This window comes from Mangifera indica, chromosome 3, assembly GCF_011075055.1.
Source record: "Mangifera indica cultivar Alphonso chromosome 3, CATAS_Mindica_2.1, whole genome shotgun sequence".
Classification (NCBI taxonomy): Eukaryota; Viridiplantae; Streptophyta; class Magnoliopsida; order Sapindales; family Anacardiaceae; genus Mangifera; species Mangifera indica.
The window spans coordinates 19,686,574-19,711,056 of NC_058139.1; the positions used below are offsets into that span (position 1 = coordinate 19,686,574).

General features: G+C 31.9%; 1 protein-coding gene across 1 annotated transcript; it reads right to left on the minus strand.

Moving 5' to 3' along the window:
* Positions 1-19,756: 19,756 nt before the first annotated feature.
* LOC123211892 (serine/threonine-protein phosphatase PP1 isozyme 3-like) lies at positions 19,757-24,348 on the minus strand. Its single transcript, XM_044630858.1, has 4 exons — positions 23,669-24,348; positions 20,856-21,415; positions 20,549-20,767; positions 19,757-20,463 (listed from the first exon to the last, which is right to left on the minus strand). Exons 1-4 carry the CDS (start codon positions 23,841-23,843, stop codon positions 20,440-20,442), a joined length of 978 nt encoding a protein of 325 aa, XP_044486793.1. The 5' UTR covers positions 23,844-24,348; the 3' UTR covers positions 19,757-20,439.
* Positions 24,349-24,483: the final 135 nt, after the last annotated feature.

Consider the following 24,483-nt stretch of genomic DNA (forward strand, 5'->3'; position numbering starts at 1 on the left):
ACAATCTTCAAAAACAAAATACAGGTATTAAGAAGCTCTCTGTTCACAAGCAAACACATCAAACATGTACAGAGCTTACTCAAACAATATTGACAGTTTCCCTGTTTGGTTTGATCGATTTAACTCTAAAGAGATGAGTCGAGTCAATATAATTTACCCCCAACTATCAATACAAAAGAAGATAGGTCTCAAACGTATTAAAAATATATTCACAGATAAAGAAATCTGCGGCTGAAGATGAAGATGAAAATCCCTCAAAAATATAATGTAACATACCTTTGATGCGATGGAAGAAGAGTATTCTGAGTCTGATCGAGTGGAAAAAGAGCACGAAAAAGAGTTTTTTTTTTACTTTACGAGATTCAAAGGGACAAAAGGTGAAGTTCCGAGGGATACGGAGGAGATAAATTCTGGCTGGTTGGTTCCGTATTTAACTGCTACAACAACCCTCTCTGTTTTCACTCGGTAGTTAGAATCTCTGAGTTTTACTTAATGTATTCTAATCTATTCACACTTATCTATGTAAATTATTGTGTGTATATATATATATATATATATATATATATATATGATGTCGGTGAAAAACATGTGTTAAATTAATACAACATATATATTATCGATATAAATTGATAAATATTTTTAGATGAAATAATTATTTATACGTGTATGTAAGAAAAATATTAATTATAATTTCTTATTTTTTATTATTTTATTTTTGAAAAAAGTGTATCAAATCATACTATACACATAATATAAAAAATTTAGTTTTTGATATATGATATATGATTCTAGTGTTATGAATCTACTTCGTTAAATTTTTAATTTTTGTCATCATAGTTGGATGTTTGTATTAGTTTATTTATCAATAAATTTATATGTATTTATTTTAAGTATATAAATAATATACATTTATATGTATTACCATATAATTAAATAATTTTAAATTAAAAATAAAATAATATTTAATTATATGATAATATACATAAGTTTATAAATACTCAAAATAGATTAGGATAATATTACTTTTTATTTATAAATATTTTTTCCTTTTATCCTATGGTTAATAGTTTTACCGGGTTCTCCACATTTTAGTTTTACTTTCGTGATTAAAGGACCAGTTAATTTTTTATAGCCCCCAAAAGAGTTGCTCCACCCAAGGTATAGCAAAGACCTAGTGACCCTTTTTAACTTTTAAAAATTTAAATATCCATCTATGAGAAAAATTTTATTAAAAAGTTCAATAAAAATTAATAGTAAAATTATCATTTAATAAAAAATTTAAAAATCATAAAATTCATTTATTTTCCCCCTTAAGTTTAAAAAACCGATAACTTTACCTTACCTAAAGTTTTTAAACTTTGAAAAGTAGCATTCCCCTTCCAAATTTAGGTTTTCTTCCTCCCCATTCAAGCCACTATCTTCGGTTAATGACTATTGGTCTTTCTTCCTCTCAACAATGCCTCTTCCCCTGGTAATGCCTCTCAGTTCGAAGCCCTCTCCTCCTAGACAAAATCTAAACATCCTTTGTCTAGATTGAAAAATCTAGACATCCTTCGTCTAGATCAAAAAATCTAGATGAAGGAGCACTTTGTTTGGAAGACAAGCATCTTCTAGACAAGTCATCATCCTAGACAATGACGATGAAACCAAGGCATTGTCGTATGGATGATGCTTTTGTCATCCAAATGATAGACTCCTTCATTTGGATTTTTTGATCCATATATCATTCAAGGGTTTTGGACCATGAAGCATCACTGAGAGGAAGAAAAATCGACAGTTGTTCATCGAAGATGGTGGCCAGAGTGGCGAGGAAGAAAACCCTAAGTTTTGGGGGGAGGGGAATGCTACTTTTCAAAGTTTGAAAACTTTGATAAAGATGAAATTGTTAATCATTAAAACTTAGGGCGAAAATAATAAATTTTATGTTTTTTTTAATTTATTCTTAAATGACTATTTTATTCTTAACTTCGACTGAGTTTTTTAACATAATTTTACTAATAGGTGAGTGTTTGGGTTTTCGAAAATTGGAAGGGACCACTTTGAGTTTTTATTATACCTTGTATGGAAACAAGTCTTTCGGCCTTTTTTATAATATTTTGGTTTCAATAATAGTGTTATTTTCTTGATGTTAACCAACAAATACATTATTTTCAATGATAGAAATCATTCTTCCAATGCAAATTTGAATATAAGGACCATTAAAGATCGAAAGATGATTATGGAATAAAAGCTGTTTTATGTATAATTTGTTTTCATTAATAATGAACATACATAATTAAGAAAAGAGAATTAATTTAAGAGTATGGTCATGTGCACAACTTTTATAAATAACTTTATGCACAAACAATAACGTATTATCATGTGATTATATAGTTGAAAATTAAAGATAAAACAACACACAATCATGTGGTAACACATCATAGTTTGTACACAATGTTGTATACGAAAGTTATGCATATAGTATTATTATTAATTTAAATTCATGCACCCAAAACAGATCTTCTTATCCATTTGCAATAAATGTTGGATCTCATCAAGTTATGTCAAACTAGTAGAACATTTGAATTTTCAGAGAGAATATTTGGGTTCGAGCTTAAGTCACACTTATTAAATCTTAATTTATCTGGTGCAGTGGTTGTAAGTTTGATAATTGTATCTTCGAGTTTTACCCGTCCAACTAGACCAGACGGTTCTCTGATTACAAAAAAAAAAGTTAGGCCAAGTTCCAATATTTTGAATTTCTTTCCAGATAAGACACAAAGTTGCTACAACAATATTAACATATGTAGATTATCTCTTAATCAATTTCAACTGATAATTACTTCCACCATTATAATTATCTTGATGAGATTCTTATTTTGAGTTGTTATAAATTTCACAATCCTACTAAAACAAGGACAATTTTATTCCTTGTAATCTATTAACAATAGAAATTCATGTCTAATATGATATGTTTTAGTTGCATCATCATGCTTCAAATTCAATGGTCTCTATTAAAATAAAATAAAACTATGTGTGCTGATTTATTTGGAGTTTTCAGTTTTTAACTATAACATCCTTAGTCTAATAGTTATCTCACTGTCAAGATATTGTTTATTTTATATACATAATCTATCATAGTTTTACTTTTGAACTTTGTAACCCAAAATACGTCTTGACAATTTAAGAAGCTTACAGACTATTTAACTAATCAAATTTTCTCACCTCTAACCTATATGGAATGCACAAACGAAGTACAGACAAACTCAACATCTCTCTCGTGTTTTGTTGAGGTGAAATTTACCCAAGGGTATCATATACACCTTTCTTACAAGATTTAATGTCCTCGCTAAAGTTTACCCCACCATCGTTCAAGAGGACACGCAAAACTGTTCTAATACTATTTGTAACATCCTTGGTCCAACAACCCGACTTGTTATTAAGATATTGTTCATTCTAAATATGCATTCCATCATGGTTTTACTTTTGGGTTTTACAACTCAAAATATGTTTTGATAGTTTAAAGAGTTCACATACTATTTAATCAGTCAAATCTTCTCATTCTAACTGATGTGAGATGCACAGATAGAATATAGACAGACCACCCAACATCTCTCTCATACTTTGTCGATGTGAAATTTGTATAAAGGTATTACATTAACCTTTAAAATTGGAATGCTAGGCAAAATGAATTCCAAAAGTGGAAATATATGTATAGTCAAAAAGATACAATTAAGAAACTGAACTTCATTTGGAGCATACAAATTTGACAAGAAACTATGCATTATTTGATCTTCTCTTCTCTCATTCACCAGAGAAGAAAGACTCTTGATAAGGTTTCGTTGAAGGTAAGGCAGTTCCATAAGCCACAAATTTCCTGCATGTCTACGCCTGATCAAGTAGGTCGTCTTGATTTTTGAACTGGGAAATCCAACAAGAATTTTTAATGTTTGAATCTTGACTTAAAAAAATTAGGCTTCCTGTAATTTCAGTCAATATTAATGGACAAAGGGCCCTCACTCTCTTTGTCAGAAAGATGGATCGGTAAAGACAATTTGTTGAGAAAACGAATCCGGTTGATTCGTCTTGTGTTTCATCTCACAAATCTGATTAATTCGTCTCTCAGACGGCTAAATATTATTGAGAGCCTAGATGAAGACAAACGGACTTCTATGGCTCCGGAGTCAACAAAGACAAACGATAGCAACCATCGATAAATCAAAGCATGGTTCAACGAAGTGCATGACCCATGCTTCAATTCAACAATTCTTCAGCCATCATTCTTCAAGGAAAGCACCAAGAAGGAGAGAGAGCCCTAGAGAAGAAGATGGGTGGGAAGCCAAAGTTGGTCGATGACAAAGAAGGTTGCCAAAGAAAGAAGGAAAAAAAAAAAACCCTAAGAAGGAAAAGTGGAGTTTTCAAAACTTAAAATTGGGGAGAAATTTTAATTATTAAAATTTAGGAAGAAAAATGAGACGGAATTTTACTTTTTTAATATTCAATGTTAAATAACAATGATACTTTTCAACTAACAGATTTTATTAACTTTAATCATTAATAGGTAAAAATTTGAGTTTTCAAAATTTAACAAGTGAGAGTTTAAGAATTCACTAAACTTTGGGTTCTTTTGGCCTAATGATAAACATGATGAACCGAAGAGTAAGAAAGATGTTGTAACATTATTTTTTATTCCTGTAACTCATTAAATAAATTATATAATAATAATATCTAACTATTTACATCATTCTTATCTATTTAGATCAGTATGAAAAGCACCTCTTTATTAATCAGACAGACAAACTTCCACATAAAGGTAAATCTGCCTGGCCTGCCATAATATGAAATGAAAATCTTTGGTAATCATGAAGACAATCAATTGGTATTCATAGGAAAAGATGATTAAGAATGATTTGATTCCAGAATAAGATTTGGAAAATTAAGTGTGAACGGGACTTTTGGAAATTAGGTTTAAAATGAATCAATGAGTTATGAGTCCAAGTCTTCTGCTTCCTGTCGTCTATCAACCAGTAAATGCTGCACCCAGTAACATTTACGGAGGGATTGTGGAAAAGGCAACGCGTTTTGATGATTTAGAAATTGACCCATTTGGTTCTATCTATGTAAACTGTCTTTCTCTTCTTAGTTAAAGCCAGAGAGAAAAGTCTCCAGGACTTGGATTCAACGCGGTGGTTACGTAGTGTGAATTTAACTTTTGATTGTATGGAATTTATATATATATATATATATATATATATATATTTAAAAAGCTTTATTATTCACTCATCGAGTATTAAGTCGGTTAGTTTTAAAAGTAAAATTATTATTTTATTTATAAAATTTTATCTTTTTCTTCTCTATATCTTTAAAAATAACAATTTTTCTCTAATTAAATTTTAAAAAATTATATGTCTCTTTAGGGTCTATTCTTCAATTTCTCATGCCATCACTGGTGACCTTTCTCTTTAATGGTTTCTCTCCCTCTAGTTGATGTAGTTTCAAATTAGAAAAAACAAAAGTTTCGTCTTATTTTAAAATATTTTTATATTATCTTTATATTATTTCTTATTATTAAAATTTTTTATTATTTATAAATTAAACAAAATAATATAAATAACAAAAAATAAATTATCATTGATATTTAAATCTCCAACCAAACACTCCCTTGTCATATGACTTTAGTGTCAATTTTATTAATTAACCTCTTTTTTTTCAATGCCCTGTTCAATCAAATACAAACCTCAAGCTTTAAAATCATGTGGCTACAATTGGGACAACCAAAAATAAAGAAATGTTCCCTTCATGGTCCAGCCTATATGGTTTATGTCCCAACCACTACATTATTTTCCACTGTTGACCATAACTTTATATAACTATTCTTAAATCTGTTGGACCATCACCCACCCATCAATAAAAATAGTTTTGATTTGTTTTAAAACTATTTTTAGAGTTAAATTGGATTGAATTAGATGGTTCAATCTATTAAATCAGATAAAAAATTAGATTTGATCTGATCAATATAAAAAAATAAAAAAATTTTAAAATTTATTACGAAGCCTTAAACCCAACAATCTTATTTATAAATTTTGAGTATGTTTTATCTTATAGCTAAGTTTATTTTGATATTAAAATAATTTAGATTATATATTTAATAATAAATTATGTAAATTAGTTTTAAATATTTTTTCATCGTTTTGTCCGCCAATTAATGGGTCTAACCATTAGTTGGACCAAGCCGTTTGTTTTTTTTTCATAATTATTATATTAAATAAGTAGAGATTTCATAAATATGATAAAAATTCAAACTTAAACTGTCATTTTCAAAGTTTTAATACTTTATTAATTTTATTAATCCTTGAAATCATCGAACTACTCTTTTTACTAAGTCAAAATCTAGTTTGATTAAAAAATATTGTACTATTGTATCAAATTGAAAAAGAAATAATTCATTTAAAACAAACACATTGGAAATTTAAATATTGAGAACCATTGAAGATTGAATTATGATTAATTCTGAGGCATGTCACGTGGTGGTGCGGTGAGGTTCATAAATGTTTATTTTAACATTGCCAGCGGTCAACTGAAATATGAAAATGGAAAACAAATATATAATATTATCCACATGCTACTCATCTCATTTATTTTGGCAGAATTTAGCCCACGGTTGACTGTTGACTTTCTAGTTTGTCATTATCTGTGCACCCACATACGACCCATCTCTTTGTAATTTGAATCAATTTACTCTGGTTGTTCTATCTCATCAAGTTAGCTAAGTTCCAATATTTTAAAGCCAAAGGACGTTTTCCTACCCAAGGTTTAGTGATTCCCCATTCCTATCCATGAAATTTTAAAAACTTAAATACCCACTTATAAGTTGTTAAAGTTAACAAAATTTATCAGTTATAAAAGTAAATTGTCATTTAATCATTGATACTAAAAACATAAAAATTTATTTTATTTTATTTTCTTTTATAAACCCTAAAAATTAATAATTTCTCTTATTATTAAATTTTAAAAAATTGCATTACCCCTCTTAGGGTTTCAATTTTTAGGAGAATATTTTTTGACGAACAGTTGACTTTTCTAGCGCTCTCTATTCCTCTCAGTAATGTCCCTTCCTCTTCGACAACTTGAAAGTCACTTTCTCCCGACACGATTTGTCTGAAATCGATCAAGAATTGTATTCTTTGGAGAAGACTAGTTGGGAAGAAGGGAGAGAGAGGGTTGAAGGGTGCTGGTAATTGGAAAGAGAGAGGTTTTGTTAGAAAATCGAAGCCCCGGGGGGGGGGGAGAATGCAACTTTTCAAAGTTTAATTAACGAGAGAAATTGTTAGTTTTTAGGTTTAGGAGAGAAAATAAGATAAAATTTTATTTTTTTATCAATAATTAAATGTTGATTTTATCTCTAGAACTAATGAATTTTGTTAATTGTATTAGTTTATGAGTGTGTATTTAGATTTTTTAAAATTCGCTAGAGAGAGTTTATAAATACACTAACCCTTGGGTTTTGGCCATATTTTAATTTTCTTTTTGGATAGGACCAAAGCTTACCACACATGTAGATTCATCTGTTTATCAAGTTTCAAATGATAATTACTTCCACCATTTTAATTTTCTGGACGAGATTCTTCTGCGAAATTTCACAGTACTGCTAAAATAAGGACATTTTTATTGTTTAGTGCTGGGGTTTAAGCGCCTAGTCTTACGCTACTGGACACTCAATTATCTCCAATATGAAAGACAATTTTTTTGTTTTTAAAGGAAAGCCTACGTGAATCAGATTATCTCTTCAGGGTTAAACCAATCATATCAAATAGATAAAAGATTGATCAAATGCTAAGACAGTTTCATATGCCACAAACTTCCTGTTTCTCCATATTGATAATCCAATAGGATGGCTTATACCCCAAAAATTCAAAGTTCAACTGCCCTTTTAAGTTAAAAAAACATTGCAGTTATATCTCAAAAATTCATTATCTCTTTTTGATAATCGTTATTCCTGATGATCCTCTCTGATGCATTGTCAACCCCACCACCGGTAAACTCTTTCTCTCTCTATTGGTTTTTCAGCATGTATACTATAAAAAATCCAACCAAAATGGCCAGATTGTCGCACGGATATGTGCGAGTGGTTTTTTGCGTCTATGTAAATTAAATTGTTTTCCTAGCTAAAGCTAAAGAGAACAGTCTCGGAGACTTGAATTCAACGCGGTGGCGTGAATTTAGCTTTCGAGTGGTAAAAGCAAAACATAAATTACTCATGTGAGGTAGCTGTTGGACAATTAAGTGTGGAACGGACTTTTGGAAATTGGGGTTAAAGTGAATGAATCAGTTATGAGTCTAATGCACGACTGACATTTAAAGAGGGTTGTGGAAAAAGCAACGCGTTATAAATTGACCCATTTGCTTCCATTTAAACTTAAAGCCAAAGAGAAAACTCTCCAAGCTTTCACCAATAGAATTTCTGATGGAATACAAACAAACCTCAACCTTTAAAATCATGTAGCAAGCCTACAATTGGGACAACCAAAAAGGCCAAAGAACTTAATCCCATCCCCAAAGTTGAGTGTTTTTCCGACTTCCCATTCATTAATTTTAAAAATCTTAAATATTTTTCCGGTTAATGTTAGTGATAAAATTGTTATTTAATGAAAATATTTTAAAAAACCAAAAAATTTATCCATTTCCCCCCTAAGTTTAAAAATCTAACTTTTCCACCCACCCACCCAAGGTTTAAAAAATGACAAATTCCCCCCTAGGGTTTTGATTACCTCCTCTTTAGCAAACAATGACTTCCCGGCCCTCAGCCTTCTCCCTCTTAGTTGATTTATCTCTCTGTTCTGATCTCTTCGTAACCCTCCCTTGTTCAAATGGCATTCGACAACCGCCCTTCCTTATTCAGAAAGTAATGAACACACATCTAGAACGTTTTTAGATCTGGATGAACATCGTTCACGAACCAAGGTCTTACCCTTGATAATAACTGAAAAAATAAACAAATAGATAGATGCTTGATATTTTAAAGTTAGTGAGTGGAAATTTGGGAAAACACTAATCTATGGGTGGGAATAAATCCTTTACACCAAAAATAAAGAAATGCTACCTCCAGGGTCCTGCCTATTTGTTTTATGTCCCAATAAAATTACACAATGCAATTATTCTCTTCACGTTAATTAACAACTACATTATTTGCGACTGTTGACCATAATTTTACATAACCACTCTTGAGCTATGCCTCATAGGTTTATATTATTAAATGGTTTTAAAAGTTAAATCGAACTGATCAATATGATCAGTTAAACTATTACCGACCAACAAAACTATTATTTTTCGCTTGAAAATCATTCTTGAAGTTAAATCAAATTAAATCAGATAATTCAAATAATTAAATTAGGTTAAAGCTATTATATTAATTACCTGTTTTTTTTTTTCTTGTTCCTCTTGTTGAATTACAAACCTCAAGCCTTGAAATTATGTAGCTACATACAACTGGGACAAGCAAAAATAAGGAAATGCCACCTACAGGGTCCTGGCTATATGGCTTATGTCCCAATAAAATTGGACAATGCAACTACTCTCTTGATATTAATCAAACAGTCCATATTTAAAATCCATATTGGATCGGTCAATCCTATTGATTGAACTATCACTTAAACTGTTCCAATTCTCTTAAAGTTAGACTATATTGAATTGATCGGTTCAAACAACTAGATCGGATAAAAAACTGAGTTTAACTTGATTAATGATATTAAAATAATTCAGATTATATATTTAATGATAAATTATATAAAATTGTTTTGAATTTTTTTAAATAATCAATTGCTCCGACCATGAATTGATTGGTGCAATCGTCAGTTGGCCCAAACCAGCCTCTTTACTGAATTGTTATCTGATCTAATTCTGAAAATATTGCGCTATTGTATTAAACTGAAAAGATATCATTCATTAAAAAGAAACATATACAAATTTGAATATTGAGGACCGTGCGATGCGGTGAGGTTCATAAATGTTAATCTTGGAAAAGAAAGATAAATTATTAGCCTCTTTGTTTGCACATTATCCACTCCCATCTCATTTATTTTGTGTAGAATTTAGCCTGCTGACTTTCTGGTTTGTCATTATCTGTACATCCACATACACCCCGTCTCTTTGTAACTTGAATCCACCATCAAGTTAGGCTCACTTCCAATATTTTGAATTTCCTTTCGGATAGGACCAAAGGCTTACCACCACACATGTAGATTCATCCATTTATCAAATTTCAAATGATAATTACATCCACCATTTTCATTTTCTGGATGAGATTCTTACGCCGGTGGACACCCAATTGTCTCCAATATGAAAGGCTACAAAACAATTAGGCCACAAAACATCTTCTTCTTCCATATCTCTCTTATTCTCATACAATGAAGGAATTTGATTTTTATTTTATGGTATTACGTTATTAAAAACACGATATATTTGGAGTTTCAGTTTTGAAGTAAATGTTCAAAATGGGAATATTAACAAAAATGAATTCCAAAAGTGGTAGCCAAAGAAGCCGCAAAGGAAACAGAAGGCCAAAAGACTTATTCCCACCTAGGGTTTGGTGCAAAGACAAACTCACACCGTGGGATTTTAAAAACCTAAACACTCACTTGTCCCTAAACTTCTGTTAGAATTTTCAGTTAAGTGTAAGGATAAAATGGTTATTTTACCATTAAACTTTAAAACTTTAAAAATTTATATCATTTTCCTTCTTAGTTTGAAAAACTAACAATTTTCCTCTAAGATTAAGTTTTGAAAAGTTACTATTTTCCTTCTAGGATTTGGAAAACTAATTCAACCAACTGACAACATCCTTTGATTTGACAAAAGGAACGTTGTCTAAAATTCCATTGAAAAGACAACGTCTAGGTGATGAAGCATCATCCTTTGTCATCTAGACAACATTTCATCTGGATTTGACAGTGATAACAGAAGAAGAGAAAAACAACAACGATTTAGGGTGGGAAGAGGCGGTCACTGCAAATGGAGATGGTGATTGAAGAGGTGAAGGGAAAAAACCATAGATTTGAGGGAAAAATATGATTTTTCAAAAATTGAAAACTTTAAGTGGGTGAAGTTGTTAGTTTTTAAAATTTAGGGGGAAAATGAGATAAAATTATATATTTCGTAATAATACTATTAAAATGATGGTTTTATCCTTATGTTTAACCGAAAATTTTAACAAAAGTTTTGAGATGAGTAGGTGTTTGAGTTTTTAAAACTTTGCAAACTATGCAAGTGTGAGTTTATCTTCAAATCAAACCTTGGGCGGGAATATATCTGTCGGCCCAAACAGAAATGTCTGACTTTGTTTTCAGGGAAGTATATGTATGGTCAAAAAGTTACACTTAAGAGTACAAACTTTAGAAGTAAACTGCATATGGAGCTGCATACAAAGTTGACCCGAAATCATGCATTATATGATAACCAAATTATGATGAAAAGAAAAATTCTTCAGTAGGTTTTTGAAGCTAAGGCAGTTCCATATGTTACAAACTTCCTGCATGTCCAAATTCATATTGACAATCCAATAGAATGGCTTGTGGATTAAGCAACTCATATTCATTCCAGAAATCAAACAAAAAGCTGTGGAAGTCTGTTCAGAGTCAACTATCTCTCGCTCTGCTTACATCTTCTTATAAACAACTATCAATAATGTTAAATGTTTGACTGTTGGCTTCAAAAATTAGCCCTTAAGTTGGCTGCTTCTCTACTTTAAGTCAGTCAACTATGCTCAGGTCCAGAGGGTAGCTACTATTCTTTTAAGTTGATTTCTTGCAAGACCATACCTAACAGGTGGGCTCAACTTTATTGCTTGGCCACTCTATCTAACCACCTCTGACATTGACTTCAGCGGACTACATTACAATGCTAGGAATTTGTATTTCAGTTTTAATTGAAAAATAGACCAAAAGACTTATTCCTACTAAAAGTATAGTGAAATCTCAAATTTATATTACCTAACTTGCAAAAATCTAAACACTTATTTATTGTTCAAAATCTGTTAAACTTTTCCATTAGAATTAAAGGTAAAACCGTTATTTTATCAGTAATATTAAAAAAATTATAATTTTATTTTATTTCCCTCCTCAGGTTATAAAAAATAACAACTTCACCTCTGCTTAAATATTTACAGTTTTAAAAAGTGACTATTTCCCCCCACACCTAGGTTTTTCTTTTCTCCCCTATGCAACCACCACTCCATCATCAATGCCTTCCTCTTCCCACCTTTACTGTCAAAATCGTTTAGATGGTCATAATGGGAGGCCATCTATTTTGTCTTGGAAGAGATGAAGATAAATTATCTTTGTCTCTTTCGAGATGAAGAGACGACGAATAGTCTCTTCCCTTCATTGCATGGGCTTGAAAAGCAGTGGCTGGCCGAAAGATTTTGACAGTGAGGGTGGGAAGAGGAAGTTGCAGGTGACAAAGTGATGGCTAGGGAGGGGAGAAGAAAAAAACCTAGGTGTGGCGGAGAAATAGTCACTTTTTAAAACTTGAAATGTTTAGACAGAGGTGAACTTGTTAGTTTTCAAAACCTAGAGAAGAAAATGAGAGAAAATTATAATTTTTTTAATATTATTGATAAAATAACGATTTTTCCCTTGACTCAAACAAAAAAGTTTAATAGATTTTGGGCAATGGGTGAGTGTTTCGGTTTTTGAAAGTTGTAAGGTATGAGTTTGAGATTTTACTATCCCTTGGGTGGGAATAAGTCTTTTGGCCTTAAAAAAATGATAAATGAAAGGCCAAAAGACTTATTCCCACCCAAGGTATAGTAAAATCCCAAACTCATACCTTTTAACTTTTAAAAACCCAATTTCTTGCCCATAAGTCAATTTCTATTAAAATTTTCAGTTAGGGTTATAGGTAAAATCATCATTTAACAATAATATTTAAAAAAATAAAAGTTTATATCATTTTCCTCCCTTAGTTTGGAAATCTAACAATTTTTCCTTAAATTTAAGTTTTGAAAACCAACAATTTCCCCCTACCTAGGGTTTCAAATTTCGTCGACAATTTTTTAGTGATTGACGATCGCTCTTACTCCTTTCAACGCTTTCTCTCCATCAGAAGCTCTCTCCCTTTGAAAAACAACGTCTAGATTCATTGAATCTAGATGAAACTCTTTGTTTGGACCTTTGTCGTCTAGACTAATCAGCTTCAACAATGATGCATCTAGACCAAGGCATCATCCAGACGAAGGAAGATGACGCCTTGGTCTAGATGTGTTGTTGTCATCTAGACAAAGTCAATTTGTTTGGATGATGAAGGTCTAGATGAAGTGTATTGTCTAGATTCAATGAAACTAGATATTGTTTGTCGGAGGAAGAGAGCTTCGAATAGAGAGAGAACACCAAGAGGGAGAGAAAGCGACCGTCAATCACTAGAAAATCATCAAAGAAATTTGAAACCTTAGGTATGGGAAAATATCACTTTTCAAAATTTAATTTTGAGAGAAAATTGTTAGTTTTCTAAACAAAATAAGGAAAATAATATAAATTTTTATTTTTTAAATATTATTATTAAATGATAATTTTACCCTTAATTTTAATTGAAAATTCAACAAAAATTGACTCATGAGTGAGACCATGGTTTTAAAAACCGGACCGGACCGGCTGGTCTAACTGGTTGGTCCGTGAACCGACACTATAGCCGAGCACTGTTGAAGGATAAACCGTTTTAGTGTAAAAATCGGATTGGACCGCGGTTGAACCGCCGCGTCTCTCCTGAACCGCGGTCCAACCCGGTTCTGCAGAATCCGGTTCACAGCTTCATATATAAACCAAGTTTTTCTTCCTCTTCCTTGCAGTGCACGCAGCGCAATCTCAATTGCTGCAGCCGACGAATTTCACGACCGAATTTCCTGTTCTTTGCCGACGATGGGAGTTGATGACGGCCGACGACGACGCTGCCGCCGAGGTGTGTTGGTTTGCAGGCTCACAAGACAGCAGTTTCACTGCTATATTTGCAACGTTTGACGGCGGCTTCTCCGGCTCAGACGGTGGCTGACGACGGCGTAACGGCTTCCAATTACTTCATTGGACAATAAAACGTAGTGGGATTAGAAATCAAATATTATGTTGACCCAGACAATACAGACCCAGCTTAGATTCTGTTTTGGCGTTGCGTTGAAACCGAAAGCGTTGCTCGACTCCACTATTTTTATCTCATTGCCATTTTCGCTAACCAACTTTGTCATTTTCATATAGGCCAAATTACCATTTTCCACCCAAGGTTTGATGTAAGTATAATTTTTTATTTATTAATTATCAAAAATTTAAATATTTATTTATTATTAAAAATTTTTATTATTATTAAGAATAAAATTGTTATTTAATAAAAATATTTAAAAAACCATAAATTCATTATATTTTTTTATTAGATTTAAAAACTAATAATTTTTCTATAATCCAAAAGTTAAAAAATAACTATTTTCTCTTCCCCTACCGCTTCTCCAATAATCGAAAGATGAATCATAGGCTTATCACATTTATTATTAGTTTTTAAATCTGAGAAAAAAATATGATGAATTTATAATTTTTCTAATGTCTTTATTAAATAATAATTTTATTCTTAACACTAACAGTGAAATTTAACAGACAATGTGAGTATTTAAATTTTCAATAGTTAACAAATAGAAAATTATGTTTACATCAAACATTGGGTGGGAAATAGTCATTTGGCATTTCATATACACTAAATAAATATTTTTATGTGCTCTTGAAAACTTTGTACAGTGAATGCGTGTATTGTTTTCAAATTTAAAACAAAGCAGTGATCCTTGGTTTATTAAAATTATAGGTCAATTTATATAAACAAATATAAATTTATATAAACAATTTATATTTTACACACAATATAAAATTTACTGTGTAAAATATATGTAATTACTAATTAAAAGTAATTTTTTTAGGTTTTTACATAAAACCGGTCCAAACGGTCCAATCAATCGGTTCAAACGGTTCAACCGATCCGACCGAAACCAGTACTTAAAACGGTTTTTATCCTAGTCCGGTTTTGAAAACCTTGAGTGAGACTTTAAGTTTTTAAAAGTTGATGATACGAGTTTGTAATTATATTATACCTTGCATAGGAATAAGTTTTCCTGGCCTATATGATATTTATAACAGAAAAGACAAAAAAATTTGGGCGGGCCATGAGTGGCTCATCTAAAGTGTGGGCTTAAACGCATGGAGTCCCGGGCTTCATGAAAGTTGGGTGTTTGTTTGATGTCAATTCTGAAACGTCTAACTTACCAAAAAAAATAAAAAATGGTTTAATAAAATTTTATAGGCGAAAAAAACACAATAATGACTCTTTTATATTTGTACCGGTGAATCTGTTTTTAATATTTTTATTAATATTAATATGAATTAGCACATAATTAGTAAATACATATTTTATTAGTGTATTATTTATATTTGTTATATTTTATTATTTTAAACATATTTTATCATATTTTTGATCCCAAAAGATATAAAGTACGTATTTTACATATTTTTTATATTAGATAATCATATTACATGATGTCGTATTTTTTTATTTTTTACAATGGATAAAATGAGATTATTTTATAAAACACAAAATGACATCACTTTATATAAAATGTACAAAACCTAATCCGGTTAATGGTGAGATGCATTTATTTTCTTCCAAAATCGAAAATACCTTATAATTCTATTTTCTTTTCTTTTCAATTACAATTTTTTACTATTAACTCATCATTTTATCATTTAATTTGTTGATTATTAGAAATGACAGTTCACATCAGTGACTCAGTCAGGGTTCTTTTGTCAAATTTATACTAGAATGGTCATGCAATGATAGATTTTGGTATTCATTGTTTTAATTGTAAAGACAAATTTTAGTATGTATATCATGTTCATTTTATTTCCTATGTAATTATAATTCAATTATTATTTATTAATTTTAGAAAATGTTTGAAAGTTAATGATTTTTAATAGGTTCAAGTCGCAATCCAAATCACAATGAATTGCATTTTTTTCTGTTTTATTTGATTTGGTTAGATTTAGAATTCAGGGGAAAAATGTAAGTTTTTAAAATTAAGCTTAAGAAAAAATTATCAATTTTCAAAATTAAGGTAGAAAAGGAGAAATTTTTTTATTTTTTTATATTACTAGTTAAATGACATTTTTACCCTTTTAACTAATAAAAAATCTTAATAGAATTAGATAACAAACGAATATTTCAATTTTCAAAAGTTAATGAATATCATTTTGACAATAAACTAAGCCTTTGGTTGGAATAAGTCTTTTAGCCTAATATAAACTACAAAATCACAAGGAGAATCTTATTTTATTCTTGCATGGAGACATTCAAATGAGATTGACAAAGAGGCCACATACTAAAAATGAATCGATTCCAAAAGAAGATTTAGAAAATTAAGTGTGAATTGGACTTTTAGAGATGGGGTGTGAATCAACCAGTCTATGCTTTATGCTTCAATTATGAGAATTGTGGTCCAAATGGCGAATTAGCTGTCTCTTTCTTTTTTGTCTAACAAAGATTTTGTACTAATCTTGCACAGATTTTGCAAAGTTCTAGATGTCTTTTTTAAATTGGATAGATTTTAATCTCTTCAAGATTTAAATTTAAGAACGATAAAAAATAGAATATGATTAGATATATAGAGAAGTAAAGAGATATTAAAGGATTTTAAATTGAGAGAATCCCAAGGGTTTCTGAAATATAATTTATATTGTTAGGCAAAGAACTTATTCCCACCAAAACAATTGTTGATATCTCAAATTTTCACTTTTTAACTTTAAAGATCTTATTTATTTATCTATGGACTGTTAAATATATTAGTTTTAAAGGTAAAATCATCATTTTATATGTAATATTAAAAATAAATCAAAATTTTATTTTCTTTTTGCCTCTAAACCTTAAAAACTAACAATTTTTCCTCTAAGCTAAGTTTTAAAAAAATCAAATTTCCTCCTTAGGGTTTATTTTCAATATCTGACCATTTTCTCTAACATTATCACCTATTGTCTCTCCATTCTGATAGTTTCCCTTTCTCCGACAATTTGCCTCAATGAAATCCTAATCCCTTCGACGCTATACAATGCTCATCTGGGAAGACAAATCGTCTTCCCAAATGATGAAGACGAGATTGTCGATCTCATCCTTGTTTGGAAAGACGAGTCATCTTCTTCTTCCTAGATGAGCGTCGCGCAATGCCACAGGAGTTATGGTTTTATTGAGGTAGATCGTCAGAAGAAGAGAAACCGTCGGGAGAAAGAAATGACCAATGATGACACTAGAAAGAGTGGTTGGATATTGAAGATAAATCCTAGGGGGGAAATATGATTTTTTAAAACTTGGTTTAGAGAAAAAAATGTCAATTTTTAGGGTTTAGGAAGGAAAAATGAGAGAAAATTTTAAGGGATTACGGTTTCATTAACTTTAACCACCTATGGGTGGGTAAATGTGATTTTCAAAGTTAGAAGGTGATAACTTATAAAATCAACAATTTTGTGTGGTAATAAGTCCTTTGGCCAAATCTTAGAAAAGCAAATCATAAATTACTCGTGATGTAACGTGATGGCTAGTTTCACCAACAAGGTTTCTGTAACACCCTAGGTCCAATAACCCGGCCCACTGTTAAGATATTGTCCACTTTGGACACACAGTCCATCATGGGTTTGCTTCTGGGCTTTGCAACCCAAAACGCGTCTTAACAGTTAAGGAGCTCACAGGCTATTTAACCAATTCAATTCTCCCACCACTAACCAATGTGGGATCCAAAGACAGAGCACACATAGACCCAACATCTCTCCCGTGCTTTGTCGATGTGGGATTCGCCTAAGGGTATCACACACACCCCCTCTTACGGGACTCAGCGTCCTCGCTGAGGTTTGCCCCACCATCGTTCAAGAGGACACGCGAAGTTGCTCTGATACTATTTGTAACACCCCAGGTCCAATAACCCGGCCCACTGTTAAGATATTGTCCACTTTGGACACACAGTCCATCATGGGTTTGCTTCTGGGCTTTGCAACCCAAAACGCGTCTTAACAGTTAAGGAGTTCACAGGCTATTTAACCAATTCAATTCTCCCACCACTAACCAGAGCACACATAGACCCAACATCTCTCCCGTGCTTTGTCGATGTGGGATTCGCCTAAGGGTATCACAGTTTCTGATAGAATCCTGAAACTGCAGAATTTACCATTTAGAATACATGAAAAATGGAGTTGGCATGAACGAACCTTTTAAAAGGGTCAAAAGACTTATTCCTACCCATGGTTTGGTGAACTCTTAACTTGCATCCATAAAGTTTTAAAAATCTAAATATTTATCCATCATCCAACTTCTGTTAGAGTTAAGAGTAAAACTATCATATTATCAATAATATTAAAAAATATATATAATTTTATCTCATTTTTTCGCCTAGGTTTTTAAAATTGATAATTTCACCCCAACCTCAACTTTTCCAGTTTTGAAAGTGACTTTCCCTCTATATCCTTAGGGTTTTTTTCCTTCTCTTTCCTGTCACAATCTCCGACAACGACGACCATCTAACAAAAGAAGAAGATGACATAAAGAGACGATGACCATCTTTGACAAACGAAGATCGATCTTCATCTCCATTGACGAAGAGACAGACATGCATCTTCGTCTCTGTCATCGAGGAAAAGATGAAGACGCTTCGTCAACGGAAAGAGAAGATGAAAATTTTTTGTCCTCCCTCTTCGTCGACAAAGAGATGGAGACAAATCGTCTTCTTCTCTTCCTTGACGAAGACGAAGACACATCTTCTTCTGTTGGAGACGGTTGTCGTCTCTTCATCTCATCTTCATCTTCATCTTTGTCTTTTGTTAAATGGTTACCATCACCGGAGAGGGAAATAAAAAAACCTAGAGATGTGGAGGGAAAAAGTCACTTTTTAAAATTAGATTGGAAAAGTTGAGACTATGATGAAATTGTTAATTTTCAAAATCTGAGAGAAAAAATAAGATAAAATCATATATTTTTTTAATAATATTAATAAAATAACGGTTTTACTCTTAATCTTAACATAAAAATCTAATAAAAGTTGGATGACAGATGAATATTTTAGTCTTTAAAACCATGTAGGTAGGAGTTTGAGAATTCACCAAACCTTGGGTGGAAATAAGTCTTTGGGCATTTTAAAGGTCATTGTTCTCAATAAAATTATACGTATATAATTTTAAGTATATATTTTTTAGTACATAATTAAATATAAAAATAATATAAGTATATATTCTATATATCCAATTATATATTAAAAAATATATGTGCATAATATTCCTCCAATGTTATATGATTTTATTAGGTGCAACGTATAACCCACGCATGAGTTAGAAAATTCAGAACACATGCATTGTAATGCATATGCGTTGGACCCAAGTAGAATATACCCTTTTCACTGTATAAACTATGAGGATTTAAAGTAATTGTGCACATTGTTTATGTACATAATATATTTTTTTATTATTTTCAGATGTAATTGGAATTTACCGGACTACGTGACATGGGCAAATCAGTAACAAGTAAATACCAGTTTTAAAATAAGTCTTTCTAAGTTCTGCCTGATTCAAAAATGGCCTCCAAAATGATTTTTTCCAAAAGTTAATTTACCCAGATTTTGTCATTCTATGGCTTCTACATAACAAAATGACTTGAGGAACCTTCAATGTGTTTGTCGAACAGGCCTTAAAAAATGCTTAATTCTTCCTGACTACTGTAGGGCTCAATAAACTCAGTAAAGAGTAACTTATCATCTTCATGGCTCTGTTGTCTGCCTTAAAAGAGTTTTCTTTACAATGAACTTGATAGATTTCAGATGAATGCATAAACTAAACCTGGGCTACGATTTCATCTCTGTTTCCGTAAAGCAATCAAGACACCACTGAATCTCTTATCATGAATGCACAAACAGGTCATTCAACTCAGCTTATATTCTACTATTAAAATCTGAAAATGATTCACCATGGTTACAACGATGTTCTATAAATGAGAGACACAACACACTAATCCCGGTTATGAAGTTACAGCAAGGAAATTGCATTCCACCAGGATTGTCAAGCCAACCATCTGAGATTCTGTTGCGATTAACTGACTATGATACAAGAGCATCAGCGAAGAAGCTGAAGAAAAACTTTGAAGGAAATAAGAGTGAGAGACAACAGAGTTATGAGTGAGCTGCATTATAAAGTACATAAGAAGAGTAAAGCAAAAAGATTATAGCATTCAAAATTTTGGTGGCAGAGTAATTTCTTTGGTTCTCCTTAGCTGGACCGAGTGAAGCTGCCAATGCATATACTTCCTTTCGTGGGAACAAAACTCTCGGAACCCAGACTTTTTAGATGATTACTTTGGCAATATTCCATATACCAATGATCTAATTTTCTGGCCTTCTGATATTTCCACCAGTTGAGTTTTTCATACTTTTGCACCAAGAAATGACTGAGAAAAATAGAAATTTAGAGAACATTGTGCAAGCTTTTCAATAAATATATAAAGAGTTTGGGATTACAAGTCATGAATTTACCTTCATTTTTATTGGAGCACCAGACTTAGCTGTGGCTGTGCTCCCAAAACTGAACTTTGGCTTCTTATCTTGGGGCTTTAATATTTGAAAAGAACACATTAGAGTCTCATCCACACTCATCATGCCACCAGCGTTATCAAATTCTCCACAGTAATTAGGAGCTGAAAATATGGTTACCAGCAGTCTATTTGCGAAAAATTCATATCCATCTTCCACAACCTGCAATTCATGGGGAAAATAATCAAATATCAAAAACACTTTAAACCATCTCAAGGCACAAATTACTGAATTGGAAGGCAACCCAAACCTGGTGGGCACGACAAATTAAATCAAGATCATGCTTCTGAAGAAACTCTGTCACCCTATCAGCACCAAAGGTATAGGAAACTCCTCTATCATTTGGCCCCCATCCTTTAGTGTCTTTACTAGGATCAGACCACAGGAGATCACATAGCAAACCACTTTCTGGAACCTCAGTAGGCCGTGGTAAATTTCTTATCTGATCCAACCTATGCAAGTCGGGAGAAAGTCCACCATGCATGCAGAGTATCTTTTCATCAATAAGAGCTGCCACAGGTAGGCAATTGAAACAATCTGTGAATACTTTCCATAGTCTGACATTAAATCTCCGTTTACACTCATCATAAAATCCATAAATACGATTTATTGAAGCACATTCATGGTTGCCTCTCAGAAGGAAGAAGTTTTCAGGATATTTGATTTTATATGCAAGGAGCAGGCAAATTGTTTCCAGGCTTTGCTTCCCACGGTCTACATAATCGCCCAAGAATAGGTAATTGGAACAAGGAGGAAAGCCACCATATTCAAAAAGCCTCAGAAGATCGATGTACTGCCCATGGATATCTCCTGGGTGTCATTAAAAAATATACCGTAAAACATACATTCGGAATAATATTTCTTTGAATAGGGAGAAGTGTACAAATCTAAAGCAACCAAGCAACTGAAAAGTTCTTTTTGTTTTCTCAAATAGTATCCTAGGTAGTATTCATATCTCTAATTGCTACCCTATAGATAAAGCATTTCTAGAATAGATTTCAAAATCTATTATCCAGTGCAGTACATAATTTTACACTTCGATGAGTGGATTTGACTAGGTATTAATAAAACTGGAGTTATGGAAATGCACTGCAGGGGAATTGTACATGATTATGAATATAAAGTGCATTTCCAGATAACAAATGGTAAATATAATTTCTCTGCATGTGTAGCAAGTGTAAAAATACAAAAGAAATTTTACAGACTTGTCTTGTGTCTTCCTAATACAGATTAGGAAAGCAAGGAAATGTCAAAATTTATCTAAGCTAGTGGCTTGTGGCCAAAATGTACAGCTCTTAGGTTTAAAGAGGATAGAAAAAATCTAAAACTTGAGGATCATACAACGCAAGAAGAACTGGAGTTCAGGGACCTATTATGGTCTCAAGCATCAGTCTACACAAAAATGAGAAAGAGTAACTAGACTGATTTAAGGAATTTTCAGTTATTAAGGTCACTGATTATAGTAATACTACATGTACTAGCAGATGGATACTAAAAGCACGTGTCATCATTTGATTGAGTGATTTAAATATTTTGAATTATCTTTACTTCAAAATCATTCAATCACATGATGACACGCTAGCTTATTAATACCCATCTGTTAGTACATAAAGTATTACTCTACTATTATTAGGTCAAATTTTACCAAAATGTTCTCTGTCCGGATCTTCTGCATCAGGTGAGGCCAATGCATGATAATCCAGGTCAAATATCACCAAGAAAACCTTGAATGAGTTCATCCATTCTTGATTCAACCTTGTGCCAAGGTTTTAGATATATAAGGAAAAATAAAATGGAAAACCTCTTCTTGGTATACTTTTCACAGGGAATGTCAATGTTATTATCTAGCCTGCAAGATTGCCAGTCTTAATTTCAACCTTGTCCAAACTTATTTCATATCACAACTCTCCCCGTGAGTATCATCCATCCAACTAATTCATAACAAAGATTTCTTGTACCCTACAAGGCTGCAAATACTTTCCATAAGCAACCTACACATACAAACTTCAACCATTTAAGCTCACTATGGAAAACACAACCTAACCTGGAAAATTTCATTGAGTGGGGGACTTATAAAAGGAATAATCAATTCCTTCGATCACTCAAACGAAAATGTTAATTCACCCAAAAAAGTAAGTAAGCTATAGTTCCCATGGCTGCTTCAGCTAGTCATGCTGAAAAATGATGATGATGAACAAAAATATTAATTAAATTTCAGGCCTTCCCATTTGAATGTCATTTATCATTCTGTTTGTCACGTAGTGGTGTATGTGCACAAATGAAAATAAGTGATTGTCTGCTAAAAACTTAGATAATAAACCTGTTTAAGAAATAGTTTATCACATATTTATGCAGTTTAACAACAAAGAACATATTTTAAAGTCTAATAATAACAAACATATCTATCCAGTTAAGTACTTAATTACAATACATATAACAGAAAAGGTAAAAAGTTACGATACTTATTCCCATTACAGAATTTCCCTGGTGAGACCTTGTTTAAGGTTTAGAATTGCAATTTACTAGACCTCACAGCAAATCTTTCAACTAAAGTAGATGTTTTGAAGTCATCTTCAAATGATGCAGACGTTCCTCAATAAGATTAAAAACTTTATGTGTCGTATAAAAGGAACAATCTAAATCAACAATAAGATCTTATCTAACCAAGAAGACAAGCAGTAATTTCCTAAGCTAAACTCAACTAGAGCCCAAGGTTCAGTTAGAAAATAGCCAACTGATTCATAAACTACAAACTGGAGCAATTTCTTACAACACCAACAATTATCAGTAAGTTTGGCTTATACAACAATCCAACTGGAAAAATGGAACTAAATTCAGAAACAAACATAGAATTGAACAAAAGTGAATTACAAGCCACTTCAAAACAAAAAAATTTTCCATAAAAAACAAAAAAATTTCAATAATTTCAGAACTTAAAAAGTTCAGCCAAAAAAGCGTACTACTCATCAAGCTCAAAAATTGACAACAATCAAATTCTTAAGAGTCGAATTTTACCACAAAGGTGATCAAACAAACTAAGTAAAAGAAATTGTAGAAAGATACCACAAATCTTGAGGGGAGCTTCAAGCTCTAAAAGATTGGGCTGCCTCAGGAAAATACCCCTGGAGACAAAACAAAGTTGCCTGATTTCACCATCAGATAACTGAACTTGCTTCCCTGGTTTTGTTCTAACTTCAAGAAGCCTCTTAATTATACTATCAAGAACAGCTGTCTCCATATCTTGATCAATCGACTTTCCCCTCAAGTAAAAATTTCAAGAATAAGGTAAAAGAAAGAAAGAACACAGAAAAGAAGAAGAAGGAGATGGAAAAGCAAAGAAGAATAAAGATGAAGGGCGCATCATAAGAAGAAGAGAAAGAGAAAGAGAGCTATAAATCAAATGAAACGAGACGTTTTCTTTAAAAAAAGAAATGATTTTAATTACTTTGTGAAGGTGCAAAGAATGAATGAAAGGCTGGTGTCCGTTGGTAGAAATGAAAAGCAGAAGAAGAATATATTCTTTCAGATTAAAAGCAGAGAAATTGGAGAGTGGTTTTCTTTCTGTAGTAGTAATCTTGAGATGGGTTTGTGACAGTGGAAGTGTTGAGCTGAGCTAAGCCTGAGAAACTCAGATAAGATAATGGCATCCCAGGATGGCATTGACGCACAGGCATGTACCAGAAAGAGAGAGATTCTTCAATTTTCATTGCTTTTTCCCACCCAAGCGTTTAGCCTTCAATCATTTTCCACCCACTTGTTGCATAAATCTTGAATAAAATTATGAATACAAATTATACAAACTTATGTATAAACTTGTAATTTGGTGATGTGCTTATTTAATTATTTTCTCATTTATCACATCAGTTTGTATAAAAAAG

Bases quoted from the DNA above. Each gene is read 5' to 3' on its own strand.
- LOC123211892 (XM_044630858.1), bottom strand. From the start codon at position 23,843: ATGGAGACAGCTGTTCTTGATAGTATAATTAAGAGGCTTCTTGAAGTT. The intron at 20,768-20,855 runs GTTTGGGTTGCC...CATGAATTGCAG, and splicing joins TAATTTGTCGTGCCCACCAG to GTTGTGGAAGATGGATATGA. The intron at 20,464-20,548 runs GTAAATTCATGA...TATTTTTCTCAG, and splicing joins GTGCTCCAATAAAAATGAAG to TCATTTCTTGGTGCAAAAGT.